The sequence below is a fragment of the Gigantopelta aegis genome, chromosome 6 (genome assembly GCF_016097555.1).
Source record: "Gigantopelta aegis isolate Gae_Host chromosome 6, Gae_host_genome, whole genome shotgun sequence".
Classification (NCBI taxonomy): Eukaryota; Metazoa; Mollusca; class Gastropoda; order Neomphalida; family Peltospiridae; genus Gigantopelta; species Gigantopelta aegis.
This window is the reverse complement of record NC_054704.1, coordinates 56077622-56093299: the sequence shown is the minus strand read 5'-3', so window position 1 is coordinate 56093299 and position 15678 is coordinate 56077622. Positions and strand designations below refer to the sequence as shown.

Below are 15678 nucleotides of genomic sequence, written 5' to 3'. Positions count from 1 at the left end.
ATTTAATAAAATAATTGTCATTATTTATGCAACTGTATTGTAAGATACAGACATGTGTTGACTTAAAACCAATAAGGTTCAGAAAGGATGCTACTCAAAGTACACAATGAATGCCAAATATACATTACAGTTGCATCGAGTACATTTAAACAGTATATTTAAACGACCATGGTATCATGATTCACCAGTTCGTCATTTAAATACCTTGTAAGTTGAATATATTTTCCACCAGATTCAATACATTTAATATATTTTGGACAAAACATGAATAAATGAATGAATGAATGAATGAATGAATGTTTAACGACACCCCCAGCACGAAAAATATATCGGCCATTGAGTGTCAAACTATGGTAATGCAAACAAATAAAGTGATGATCAACATCAATATAAAAATTCAAAATTTAAATAAAAACAGTGTAAAGAACTGTACGAAAATACAAATATGACAGATAGATACTGACTTTTACTCAAAATTTCAATTGTACCTCGAAGAAAACAAGGGGATTTGTGCTGTATTGGCCATTCTCAAAGACAATGTTACACCCCTACACCACGGTGAGGTTACAGCACGACACATAACTTCAAAGAATCTTCAATATTGTGCATTTGTTCCATTCAAGCATTTATTAGCAACATGTTTCCCAAATCCAATGAAATAGTAAATTATAGATATGTAGTTTCGATCTCATACATTTACATCTTTCTGTACTCATGTTATGGCTTAAATGAAATATATTTTGGAAATCTATTTATATATACAAAGGTACAATTTTGACTGTGGTAATGACATTTAGTTTTAATTTATTGTCCTGACTTGCAAATGGATACAAACCATACTATGAGACATAAGTTAACTTGTTTTTGCGTGACGTACCCTATGGTCAACTTTCTTAAGTTCTGGGTCCCGTTTCACTAAGCGATCTTAGCGCTAAGATCACCAGAAAGGAATAAAGTTAGTTATACAGTTGAGGTGATCTTAACTTAGTAAAACGGAGCCCCAGGCCTGTTGTTGATAGCTTTTAAGCTATAGAATGTTAGTATTTCGTAACTAAATGTGTATTAGTACAAGTACATATAAGTACAGAACCGTTGTCTTTCTAAGATGCTATGATATACTGTCCTAACAGAATCAAAAGCCTCTATGACCACTCTCTGAAAACTGCGCATTAAACTTAGGACATCATTTACATGCAAAAACGAAATATATAACCTGATTTGGTTTTTGCCTAACCCAGAAATATTTTACGCTAGTTTTCAATTCTTATACGATCACCTCTTGTGCTTCCAGTGTTTGTAAATAAATACTGAAACCCACTGACTGGCACAGTTCCTGTCTTAGTCAAACGGTGCCTCTCCACAGCAAGACATGCAGAATACTCACTAACAACTACCAACAAACAACAACGACAACAACAACCAAAAACCCCCAAACAAACACGGTTGAGAACAACTCTTAAAAGAGAAAAAAACCAACAAATGATTTAGCTATGCATCATCAGTATTGCACACATGTCATCCTAAATAAATTAGTGAAACAACCAAAACAACAACTAACCCACCACCACCACCCAAATAAAAAATTACAACAAAAAACAAACACCCCCCCCCCCCCCCGCCACCCCCAACAAACAAACAAACAAATCCAACAGTAAACAATTAATATAAAACAAAAAAGTAAACACACCCTAAAAACCACCCCAAAACAAGCAACAAACACCACCACCCCATAAAAATAACCCCAAAGAAACAAACAAACAAACAGACAGACACACGCACGCACACACACACACACACACACACACACACACACACACACACACACACACAAAACAACAATAAAAAACACCCACACCAGAAAACGAAAACGAAAGAAACCCACCAGAATTATATTAAAAGAAAGGATGTCGAACGGTTGATTATTCTCATAGCCAGTTCTAGTATCCAGTCTTCGATTTGAAATAAGACAAAACACCAACTAAGAATCTTCAAAGCGCACATAACCCACACACGTGACGTAGAGATAGTCCTTTGCGTTTAAAACACGAGACCATTACAGAACCAATATATGCATCTAAATCCAGTCTTAAATTTCAGGAGATAAACTGCCACACAGGTTTGACAAACTTCCGTCGGTGACTAGTAACAAGGTGAATTTACTTTTTCTTGGTAGCATGGGCGCAGCCGCGGCCCAAGCTTCGCCATTAGTGAAAGCGCACGGTGAGTCAGTTTCAAATTTGCTTTCCCCCAACATTAATCATTCTGTTTTGGTTCTTCAGATCGTAAGTTCCCCCATCGGTTCGACATCCCTCCTCCAGTGACTGCGTGTAAGATTGACCTACAGGTTAAAAAAGTCTATATACAGGACCAATACTGCATTTCTCCACCGACAAAAATGCTTGGTAGGTCCACATTCGTGCGCATGTGCCATCTGTTTTATACTAGTAGACTGAAAAATGTTTCGCAAATTTCGTTTCGATTTTACATAAGTAAATAAATAAATATATAAATATATATATATATATATATATATATATATATATATATATATATATATATATATATATATATATATATATATATATATATACATACATGTCAGAAAGATATGATGAAACCAGTTTAACTTCACAACTATAAACTTACTTAACTATTAAATCATTTATTTTCTTTAAAAGGAATAAAAACGAAAATAGTATATATTAATTAACCCTTAGTAATCATTCAGTGAATTTCTTGTAATGAAAACTGAAATAATATTTAAAAGTTAACACTAAATCTTATTTTGATATTGGTATTTTGCAGGTGGCATATCCGCGGGGAGTGGGCATCTAGAAGTCACGTGGGTTTTGCTGACACTTTCGTGTGTTCTTTCAAGTCTGATTGGCCGACGATGACAAGACAAATGACATCATAATAACGACAAACCAAACGACCTGCCACTAAACGTTTTGTAATAGATACGAACAAACAAACATTAAATAGATTATAAAGAAACTGATGAGAAACGAAAATCCTTTCAAAATGCAATTTTACTCTTCATTGACCTATATAGATATAATATATATATATATTATGTAGCTTTGAATTCCCTTTGTGTCTAATACACGTGAAATACAGGCTTTTGTGTTCAATCAAACTGTCCATTGAACAAAAATAGACTCTTTCAGATGGTTGCTATCATATATACATAATTAAAACACGGTGTTAGGTGTCATCGTAACCAGTTTCGAACAATACATTAGACTGCATCATAGGATTGCTTTTGTGTCTTTCCAATTACTACATGGGGTTTAGCGGTGTTATAGATTGTGTTTAAACACATTTAGAGAACATCATCATTCACCAGACGTTTTAGAAACATTGTTTTCATTTGTGATGTGTTGACTATAAGAAAATATTATTAAAATGACAAATACACAGGAAGATAGCAGTTGTGTTACAAGCAAGAGACTTCAGATATAACACAACTTATGAGTAAGGAGGATCTGTGATAAAAAAAAAAAAATTGTGGTGGAACTTTAATCCACTGTGTGCAAATATCGGTTATACACAAAAAAATATTGGTTTAGTCCGAGAATGTACAAACCAATTTCAAGAATAACCAACATGGCATACATCGATGTCAAAATGTCACCAAAGGGTGGTATCTGTAATAATAGAAAATTACTTGAGAAGCCAGGGAATGGAAACCAGTTTATTAGACGATAATATAAAACACAATATATACGAAAAGTAAAACAATACAGGCCATGCACCGACGCTGGATAGAAAAATGTGATATTTATTCGTGAAAAGCAATGACCGGTCGTAAAAGAACTGAAATTGTAGATGAGTAATTAATTATCATTGTAATGTGATCTGCTACCTAGTGCTTGTTTTATTATTATTATTATTATTATTATTATTATTATTATTATTATTATTATTACTATTATTATCATTATTATTGTTATTATTGTTAATAATATTTAGTCAAAGAAATATACTTTAAACTATTTTCTTTACCAAGAACAATAAAGCAAAATTGAACTTTTATTAGGCTACATTTGCCGGTTATGATAAAAGGAGATAAATACAAAGTTGTTCAGTTCAGCGAATCGTGTCAGCTTCTACATATGTACTTCTTCAGTTCAAATACATGACATAAATAATCTGAATAACGAAATCCAATATATATAATATCTCTGTCTCGATTTTATTTGTTTACTAACATACTGCCAACATGAACAAAGTTCACAGAAAATATTTCTATATCATAACTTTCTCGATGTTATTTTTGTACTAACATACTGCCAACAGAAGTCCACAGAAAATAGTTCTACATCATAGACGTTTAACATAGTTCATTTCTCTGTGAAATAAGTGTTTTGATTAATTGTGTAATTGTTTCAAATGTTTATTATGGGTAAAACGTACTCGTATACATTGACAACTGCTCTGGGTTGAAAGAGTGGTTTTTAAAAATACGAGAAATGCATTTTGTGATATTAAAAACACCAGGATGACCAAAAACATATCGAATGTACAGAAATTGATAATCTAAATCATAAAATCTAAGTAAAGTATGATTTCAGTTATCAAAAACGGCTATAATAGTAAAAAAATATGCATTAATGTTTAAAAACTAGGGTATGTCCCTATAATGAATACAGTTGCGTTGTTTTATATGTAAATATAGTTTAATAAATCAGTTCAATTAATAAATAAAAGCATATGTAGCATAATTATGTTTTTACAAAATTACTTTGTATCATCGATTCTCATTGTATTTTGCATCATTCATTAATCAAAATGTTCACCATGTTCAATCCATTATTTCTGTAATGGTATCATCATTTGTGCTCTAAGCAAAGGCGTTCAATGTTAAAATATTTTTTTGATCAAAGACGAATATTAATAAATAAAAAAACAACACATATACACAAACGTTGTCTGTTGTAAGGCGTAACCTACCACATAATGGTAGTACTAAACCAAATAACTTCCGGCTGGGTCAAAGTTCGAGGTGCACCCAACTTTTGTGATAGAGATGTTAACACCGCAGGTTCTGTGATTGGTGATAAATGTGAGTGTGTTGGTTGTAAAAACATTTACTTTCACCTGAGCAAACATGTATGCAATTTTATTTCATCTAGTATCACTGTGTCAAGTAGCATTGTGCTTGAAACATGTATGGGGTACCTGTGCGAGTGCGAATAATTTTAACATGCTCATATACCATTAGAGTTTCGAGCATGTCTGTCCCGGGGCCTGTCTCTGGATAGCCAGTGACTTGTTCCGGGACAGAACAAAATTAAGGGGATAATTTTGAAATTTATATCCAAACATTAAATAGTGGGCCTTTAAAATGTTGATACGCATCTCTAATTAATATAATTAATAAAGAAAATTCTACTCATTAAATTTGGTTGCTAGATTAGATCGGGCGGTCAAAAGGAAATTAAATAGATAGATAGATAACACGCCTGATTTGGGATGGGGGGGGGGGGGGGGGGGTGTGAGGTGAAAATGGACAGAATTTTGAAAATAGCAATTAGTAAAAGAAATTAGTAGGATTAAAATTAGAAAGAAAAACGTTACAAGCCAAAAATAATTGAATTGAATGCTCGGCCGAATGAATGAATGAATGAATGAATGAATGTTTAACGACACCCCAGCACGAAAAATACATCGGCTATTGGGTGTCAAACTATGGATTGCGGGAGAAAAACGTCGACGTTTGATAAACACAACCGCATTATGCGCTGTCTCGAGTAGGAATGTGGGGTACCTGTAACAAAAATGACTCAAATTCGGTGCGGAACTAGGATAGTCATAGACGCTACCCGTTATCTCTGACATGAGCCTTTTGACACTCATTTTTTTCTGATTCACTTTAAGGGTGAGGGCTGGTAGTATTTATATCCGTGGTATATATGTCGATTGATACGCTGCAGGTAGGAGTTTTAACCACATATGTTACTATTGTCGTCTATGTGGTTTAATTTGGTAGTATACACCCTATGTAATATAAACAAACTTTATAATAAAGTTAGACATTCACTGATGACATGTTGGCTGTTTTTAGTTAACTCATCTGTCAAAGACAGTCTTATCTAGTTGCCGAAGTATCGCCGATTTCATGGTTTGACATGGCTAGCTTCTAGTCCACAATGGGGTATATTGTCCGCTTTTAAAATCGGGGTGAGGCGAGGGCACAGTGTTTTTTCAAGACGAACAAAAAACAGACATAGCAGTTTCTTCTCACAGAACATCGGCGTCAGTCTTCAATGTCCGCATTATTTACAACTTAACTCTGTTCTCGAAGATGCAGTGGCTAATCACATCACCCAGTGTTTTGTGACGTCATGTAAGGACATTATTGAATATACAGACACATAAATGCCATTATTCATCATGTATTTTATGTAGTAAAACGCAATATTGGTTGTTACAGTCATGCATTTTGTTGCTACACGACTTACAATTTACCAGTGCATGGCAATATTTAAAATAAACATTTACAACAGCAAACATGAAGAGTAGGAAGTGGATTAAATTTTAGGGAAAGTCGATTGTGAGAATATATTCTTGTTAATATATTCTTAAGTTTAGTACATTAACAATATTAAGAAAGATTTTTCACAATCAACCATTGCTATTTTATTGATTTATTGATTGATTTATTGCTTTATTGATTGATTGATTGATTGATTGATTTATATTATTATTATTATTATTATTATTATTATTAATTTTTGTTTTATTATTATTATTACAAAATTTTATTATTGTATTATTATAAAAAAAATGGGGTGGGGGGGGGGGGGGAGGCGCCGTGTTTTTTTTAAGATGAATAGTAAACAAGCATAACTGTTTCTTCTCTGAGATAGGAGAAACGTTTGTTTGGATTGATTGAAATACAATTTAAAGACATTCGGAGCCAGAAATATTTAATGAAGAAACGTTTATGTTTCGAAAATGGACCGGAGTCCCCTTCTATTAGCTATGCTCTTCATTGTTATGAAACAATCGTATGTTATGATCAGCAGTTACGTTGTGGGTGTCCACTGCGAAATGTATACGAATTTACGACTGAAAACCAGTGGTGATGATGACTACTAGACTGATGAGTCTTAACACGTGTTAATGAATTGTTGGTGTAAGCTTAGCATAATGCAATTTATTTGTTTCCTTGTTGTTTTACTTGTTTGTTTTTGTTGGGGTTTTCCATTGTACTGGAACAAAGAATACTCCAGCTGTCTCAACCACGAGTTTCTTGATTGTCCATTATGATTATGTACTTTTAGGTTATAATTGGACGGCATTATTAGATCATTCAAAACTTACCGTGGCATTTATACAGAAAACGTTTTTATCTTGACCTATCCTAATATATCATTAATAAACAGAACTAAAAGGAACATTGCCGAAAGAAGATATGTGGATCAAATTAATGCTGTATTGTTATTGGTTACATTTGCTTTCATGCCCGTAGGAATGGTATCCAGATTCAGATTCAGCATGAAATTTGTTTTTGTGTGGCCCTATAAGGCATATATGGAACACAAAAGCAATGTTTATCATATAAACGTTTTTTACTTTAAAGATAAGAAATCCAGAAATTCTCTCTCTCTCTCTCTCTCTCTCTCTCTCTCTCTCTCTCTCTCTCTCTCTCTCTCTCTCTCTCTCTCTCTCTCTCTCTCTCTCGCTCTCTCTCTCTCGTGTTTTATTTTACTATGTACTACCACTTCAGGATGTCTTATGACCATCGCCTGGATGTTGTTAACATCAATCGGTATCGTCACGGCCAGATATGGAAAACCGCTTTGGCCAGCTCATACACTCTTTGGACTCAAGATATGGTTCCAGGTGAGAGTAAAATAATTCATTTATCTAATAAAATAAAAGGCATTATTTGTAAATCTAACAAGAAGTCTCCCGTTTTAAAAGGAAATTATGTACTTGAAAACGTAGGCAGATGCAATGATATTATAAACCAAAAAATATGTCTTAAATAAATTTATCATATATGAAATATACAATTTTCACCTTTACAAACGCAATATACTATTACAAATGTGTAGCATTGTCACTGTAAAGAAACGTATGCCTAAACTGCACATTTATATAAATACTTCTAATTTTATATGTCTTTGTTTACATTTTTCCTCAGATTCATCGAACTGCTATGGTTTCTACGATGGGCCTGACTCTTTTTTCATTTGTACTCATTCTTATTGAAGTAAAAGGAATTTCAATTGTAAGCAAAGCAAACTTCTACTTTCTATTACACTGAATGATAACACTATAAAGACTACATGTGTATCTTTATATTGTCCTTATTCTTACTAAAGTAAAAGATATTTCAGTTGAAAGCAACATCAACACAACCTTCTTCTACTTGCTTTTACACTTGACAATAACACTATAAATGCTATCTTTATATTATGCATATTCTTACTGAAGTAAAAGATATTTCAGTTGAAAGCAAAATCAACACCAGCTTCGTCTAGTTGCTATTACACTCAACAATAATACTACAAATACTTACTTGTATGCCTATTCTTACTGACGTGAAAGTAAAATTTAACACCACCTTCTTCTACTTGGTAATACAGTGAACAACAGTAGTATAAAGACTATGGCTGACCATATCTTCTGCTTACAATAACACACCTAGCTAAAACGTTCTCTCGTTTATATGTATGAAGTTTGGATCAGATTTGTGAGATTTCTTGGTATCACATTGCGATATCACACGTATGGTAGATCGATTCAAACACATCTGCTTAGCTGCTCCACGATGATGACACGGACACCAAACCCATAATATCCAATGAAATTAACTCTACTGAAACCGACTGCTTTGTGATGTGTAATATAAGTGTTCCCGCGTGAATGATCCGTAAATACGCCTGTAGCTATAAAACACGTAAACTAAGTAAGACTTGAAACATCACAACCATTCTTTAAATATGTTACCAACTCATTTTCTCTTGCTATATACGTTTCAAAGCAACTACTTGTAAAAGAAATGACATCTGACGGCGATGGAATAGCGAACATTTAAAAAAAAAAAAAAAAACCCAAGCAAAAACAACTGTACTTATTAATAATCAATTAATTATAAACAATATATGTAAAATATAATAATACATTATTGAACAATATCCTCAGCAGGTGATTTGATAACGGTGACAGTGACTATAATGATGATGATGTGATATTTGTAGATACCTGATGTAACGGGAAAACAGTACTGGCAACTCCACCCGTGGTTTGGATTCATGATTGTCGTTCTTAGCATGTCCAACGTGAGTGTCACTAAATGTAATATTACCCGTTGAGGCTTTTAGCTTGTTGTTGTAGTAAACAGAGACATATTTTTATTATATAATATTACACTTCGCATGTATTAAGTTGGTGTTTTTATATACCATTGATTGACACGCAGTCGACTACAGTTACATTCATGCAGATGAATCGTTACGCATTCATTGTTTGACTCATTGATTTATACATTAGTTGATTGATTCATTCCTTTTATACGTGAAATCTAAATGTAGCTACCGACGCCATATAACCGTAAATAAAATGTGTTGAGTGCGTCATTAAATGAAACATTTCCCTCTAAATGTATCTCGGTGGTGTAGTGGTTAAGTAATTGAACATAAGGATGGTAGTGGTTAAGCCATCGGACATAACTATGGTAGGTACTGGGTTCGTCACCCGGTACCGGCTCCCACCCGGAGCGAGTTTAACGGCTCAAAGGGTAAATTAAAGCCACTATGCCGACTTTTCTCTCACTAACCACTAACACTTATCCATTAACCCTCTGTCCTAGACAGATAGTCCAGATAGCTGATGTATGTGCCCAGGACAGCGTGCTTGGACCTTAATTGGATATAAGCACGAAATTGAATTCATGTAGCTCAGGGATAGGGTTTCTCGTTAGGACATACGAACAGCAGAACCAATCCAAATGAATGGACCCACTGTGATATTTCCCGCGACAACCAGTGTTTGTTTTTTCTTACTGGTGGGGCGTGACGTAGCTCAGTGGTACAGCGCTCGGCTGATTCGCGATCGATCTAGGATCAATACCCGTCGGTGGGCACATTGGGCTATTTCTCGTTCCAGCCAATGCTCCACAACTGGTGTTACAAAGACCGTGGTCTGTATTACCCTGTCTGTGGGATGGTGCATATAAAAGATCCCATGTTGCTAATCGAAAAGAATAGCCCATGAAGTGGCGACAGCGAGTTTCCTCTCTCAATATATGTGTGGTCCTTAACCATATGTCCGACGCCAAATAACCATAAATAAAACATTTTCTTCCTTCTTACTGGTATATCGAAGGTAGTAGTATATCACAGGCGGCGAATGTGGCTTCAACATTAAAAATAATTGTTTTTTTTGTTTTAATCTTACAATTTTATAAATATATACCTTAGATGCTATTATTATACAACTGTCAAAGTTATGTACTCCATCATAATAAAAAAATACGACAACTAGTTAGAACGTATTTCTAAATTATAGCTTTGAAATTAAAATCTAAACTCCTAACATTATTATGCACAAATCTTTTATAAAGGTAATGAAATAATAAATATATAAATAAAAATAAATGAATAAATGAATCAATCAATCAATCAATCAATCAAACAACCAACCAACCAACCAACCAACCAACCAACCAACGAAAGAACAAACGAACGAATGAATGAATGAATGAATGAATAAATAATAAAAATAAGCATACAAACATAGGCGTCTTTCTTAATTTTAACAATATAAATCAAAGAAGAACAGGTGATATTTAACAATGGTTTACGATGCTTGTTTTTGATTCTCCTTTCAGCCGTTCATGGCTCTGTTTCGACCAGGAGCCGGGGCCCCGGGCAGAATTGTCTTCAACTGGATGCACTGGGGAGTTGGGGTGTTTTCCGTCTTTCTAGCAGGTACGTCAAGGAGTCAAAAAACGGAAATGCTGCCTTCATTGAAATGCATTTCGGTTTTGTTATTATTATTATTATTAGTAGTAGTAGTAGTAATAGTAATAGTAGTAGTAGTAGTAGTACTAGTAGTAGTAGCAGTAATAATAGTAGTAGTAGTAGCAGCAGCAGTAGTAGTAGTACTACTACTACTAGTAGTAGTAGTAGTAGTAGCAGTAGTAGTAGTAGTAGTAGCAGTAATAGTAGTAGTAGTAGCAGCAGCAGCAGCAGCAGTAGTAGTAGTAGTAGTAGTAGTAGTAGTAGTAGTAGTAGTAGTAGTAGTAGTAGCAGTAGTAGTAGTAGCAGTAGTAGTAGTAATTTTAGTTGTAGTAGTAGTTTTAATACTAGTAGTAGTAGTTTTAGTAGTAGTAGTAGCAGCAGTAATTGTAGTTTTAATTTTAGTAGTAGTAGTAGTAGTAGTAGTAGTAGTAGTAGTAGTAGGTTTAGTTTTAGTTTTAGTTTTAGTTTTAGTTTTAGTAGTAGAAGTAGTAGTAGTAGTAGTAGTAGTAGTTTTAGTAGTAATAGTAGTAGTACATGTAGTAGTTTTAGTAGTAGTAGTAGTAGCAGCAGCAGCAGCAGCAGCAGTAGTAGTAGTAGTCGTATTTACTAAATTAAATACAGAATAACTTTAAGTTCGCTTGCATTGTCAGTTTGGAGAGTACAATCATTTTAAGCAAATTACAAAAAGAGATATTTGGAAGGAGACATGTGTTGGAATTATTTTGATTTTTATATATTTTTTGTTTTTTGTTTTTTTTGCGCAATTATTTTTACTGTTTTAATTTAACTTTTGGATTTTTATATTGATATTGATCATCACCTTATTTACGCATTTACCTTTGTTTGACATCCAATAGCTGATGGTTTTTTTTTTTTTTGGGGGGGGGGGGGGGTTGTTGTTAAACGTTCATTCATCCATGCCTACATTTACGAAATTCTCAATTTACAGTGATTACTATATTCATTGGCCTTGACCTTCCAAAATCTGGCGCATCCATGTCTTCTCTGTACGTGATGGCGTTCGCCGTCATCTACCTGGTGTTCATGTTTCTTCTCATGGAGTCCATTCCCTGCATCCTGAAGAAAGTCGCAGGTGAGTGCAAGCTGTTTCTCCCACAACCCAAAGAGCGGTAGTTATTTTATTGGAATCCCCATGTATTATTGTGTTTGTAAAATATATTGCAAGTTTTAAATGTAACATCTATTGAACTCCCATTACTAAAGTTTCTTTCACACACATCTTTCGTTATTTTTGATAATACATACTTGTTTACACATGTACGTGTGTTAACAATTTCAAGACATACGACTGGCTGCTCCAAGGTGATGACAGGTTCCCAATGCCATACATCCAATGAAAAAACCAGCACAATCGAAATCTGCTTTGTTAAATTTAGTTAAATTTGCTTTGTTGACCTAGGACCGCATGCTTGAAACTTAATTCGATATAGGCAGGGATTATACATTTTAAATTAAAAGTACAGTAGATACATACATAAAGAATAAAAGATGATGGTGATGATGATGATGATGATTATTATTATTATTATAACTTAATTATCACCGTCATCATTCTTCTTATTAGAAAATATATAAGAGCCATACATTTTAAAATTTGATTTCCAATTCAGTTACAGTGAGCCGTAATGACTAATCAATTCAAAAGAAAATTAAAATGATATATAGACTTTGCATTCATTAATTGTACCGGCCTCGGCGGCGTCGTGGTTAAGCCATCGGACTACAGGCTGGTAGGTACTGGGTTCGGATCCCAGTCGAGGCATGGGATTTTTAATCCAGATACCGACTCCAAACCCTGAGTGAGTGCTCCGCAAGGCTCAATGGGTAGGTGTAAACCATCTGCACCGACCTGTGATCCATAACTGGTTCAACAAAGGCCATGGTTTGTGCTATCCTGTCTGTGGGAAGTGCAAATAAAAGATCCCTTGCTGCTAATCGGAAAGAGTAGCCCATGAAGTGGCGACAGCAGGTTTCCTCTCAAAATCTGTGTGTCCTTAACCATATGTTTGACGCAATATAACCGTAAATAAAATGTGTTGAATGCGTCGTTAAATAAAGCATTTCTTTCTTTCTTTCATTAATTGTATTTTTCCATGCAGTCAAGAAGACATATGAGCTGAACCCTAGGAACTCCACATATGTCTTGACAAGACAAGAGTCACAGGTGTCTACAGTCACCAACAGCCCATCTCCCAACAAAGAAAAGGTTTGTCTTAAACAAATTTAAACTATTTGTGTAGTGTTTGATTTACTTGCATCTGATACATTCTTCATATAATACAACTATGTGATACAACCTGCGATGTCACACTTTTGGTATTTTGACGTAAGTAAATTTTTAAATATACAATACGTGAAATATTTATACTTATGTTTTATCAACAACCCTTAATGCCTACCATAATAATAGGGTTTTATATCAGTTGTATTATTCTGACTTTCACGTATACGACCTGCATGTGAATGTCTCGCTGTTTGGACATCACAGGTTAAACTGGAGTAGTTTGCAGTTAGAAAGTACATATTATCAATATGCAAATAATGTCAAATTTGGACATCATGGGTTCTTCCATATATACATACATACATGCATACATACTTACGTATGTGTGTGTATGTGTGTGTGTGTGTGTGTGTGTCTCTCTCTCTCTCTCTCTCTCTCTCTCTCTCTCTCTCTCTCTCTCTCTGTGTGTGTGTGTGTGTGTGTGTGTGTGTGTGTAAATCAACTGTCATAGCTTCTGTATTCAAATATAAGTGTTATTTGTTCTTACACTGGGTGTTTAGACAGTATTACTTTTGTACATCAAATTTCCCCAAAGTGCACACATAATAATCAATTCCTGAATTTTGTAAAGTGATATTTGATTATGGTTGATTACATGTAATGTATTTTTAATTCTGTAAGACAATGTATTTGGCACATCCCATGCGTGAAAAGATCTAAATAAGTTTAACACGAAACGGAATAATGAAACAAGTAAACCACAATAAACTATTGTATATATGATGTACATGCACACATTTGTGTCATGTGCATGCTTTAAAATAATGTATTCCTCAAGTGGGGGTTTGTTATTCATAACGCATTCTTTTTAGTTTAGTTCATAAAATAATATTATTTTCTTTTCTTCTTCTTTTTTCCCAGGAAATACGAGTGAGAACTATCGTGATAACTTGTCATTACGTCATTGCTACGATCACGTCTATAGTGTTAATAATCCTAGTTGTTGTGTAGGAAGATACACTCATAATCCCACAGCCAACCTGACGAAGAAATTATAGGGCGGTGGATTCATGTACACGCATTATCAAAGGCAATCAGTTCCAGACTTCAAAGTGCAGACCCTTCACCACATATCATCGCAAACTTTCAAAATACAGTAAAGTACTCGTATAGCGAACCGGAAGGGACCATAGTAGTTCGTTATAGCAGTAGTTCGTTGTACACATTTGCATAAGTTGGTTATTAATGTACAGGGAGATAAACGGGACTTTACTATCAGTTCGTTCTATGCAGTTGTTCGTTTTAAGCATGTTCGTTATAAGTGTACTTTACTGTATACTATATTGCGAATGTATATATTGTTTTCCTTGATATGACCACTTGATATTTACGAAGGACAAGTCGGGTGACCTACTTGTAAAACAATATACTCGAAAACATGATTGTAGGGACATATATACACTTGTTTTAAGATAAAGGATTGGAGATATTCTTATCAGTGCATATTTTGGACCATGTTACCATCTCCGTTTAGTTTAAATTAAACAAATGTTGTGTTTCGAAATTTCATATTGAACTGAAAATTAATGGTTTGGCAAAAACCATACTTGATGCATGTACTTGAAAAGACTTAAGTGGTGTTGACAATTGTAATGATTTCGTTTTGGTTCCACCTCTAGTGTGGTTAAGATAACTCGTTATATATCGATCATCACGAATGAGATGTTAATCACATATTGTTGATATCACATATGCTGTTAATATCACGCATGCTGTTAATATTGTACATAAGCTATTTAATTAATATTTATGGGTGGAGTACTTGAAAATATTTGTCTATAGTTGAATTAAAAGGTAAAGGTTTTCAAGAATTTTAATAAATCACCAGAATATTTTCAGTTTAGTTCTTCGTAGAATTTCTGTTATTAGTCTATGCGTACAACAATGTCGAAAGTGAGACGTTTCTGCTTAGTAGGACATAACTTATTGTGTCATTCAATTGTCGCTTACGTAATTGTGTTTGACAATATTTACTAACTGCCGCTTGCACTAACACCAGTACCTGTTGAAACGTAATGACATAGTATATCTAGTCTTTCAACGTTGATTCACAATAAAATAGGATATCGACGTTGATTCACAATAAAATAGGATGTCAACTCACAATAAAGTTGGATGTCGTCAACTCACAATAAAGTTGAATGTTGTCAACTCACAATAAAGTTAGATGTCGTCAAGTCACAATACAATGGGATGTCGTCAACTCACAATAAAATGGGATGTCGTCAACTCACAATATAGTGGATGTCGTCAACTCACAATAAGGAAATGTTTGGAAGGAAATGTTTTATTTAACGACGCACTCAACACATTTTATTTACGGTTATATGGAGTCAGACATATGGTTAAGGACCACACATATATAGAGAGAGGAAACCCGCTGTCGCCACT

General features: G+C 34.2%; 1 protein-coding gene across 1 annotated transcript in view; it reads left to right on the top strand.

Moving 5' to 3' along the window:
- Positions 1–15559, top strand: part of LOC121374848 (ferric-chelate reductase 1-like) — a 54138-nt gene extending 38579 nt beyond the window's left edge. Inside the window, exons 9-16 of the mRNA XM_041501957.1 lie at positions 2098–2220; positions 7739–7854; positions 8159–8245; positions 9219–9299; positions 10850–10949; positions 11932–12075; positions 13103–13209; positions 14149–15559. Of these exons, the coding sequence (XP_041357891.1) occupies positions 2098–2220; positions 7739–7854; positions 8159–8245; positions 9219–9299; positions 10850–10949; positions 11932–12075; positions 13103–13209; positions 14149–14238 (848 nt within the window). The 3' untranslated portion in view covers positions 14239–15559. The remainder of the gene's footprint in view (positions 1–2097; positions 2221–7738; positions 7855–8158; positions 8246–9218; positions 9300–10849; positions 10950–11931; positions 12076–13102; positions 13210–14148) is intronic.
- The last annotated feature ends 119 nt before the right edge of the window (positions 15560–15678 follow it).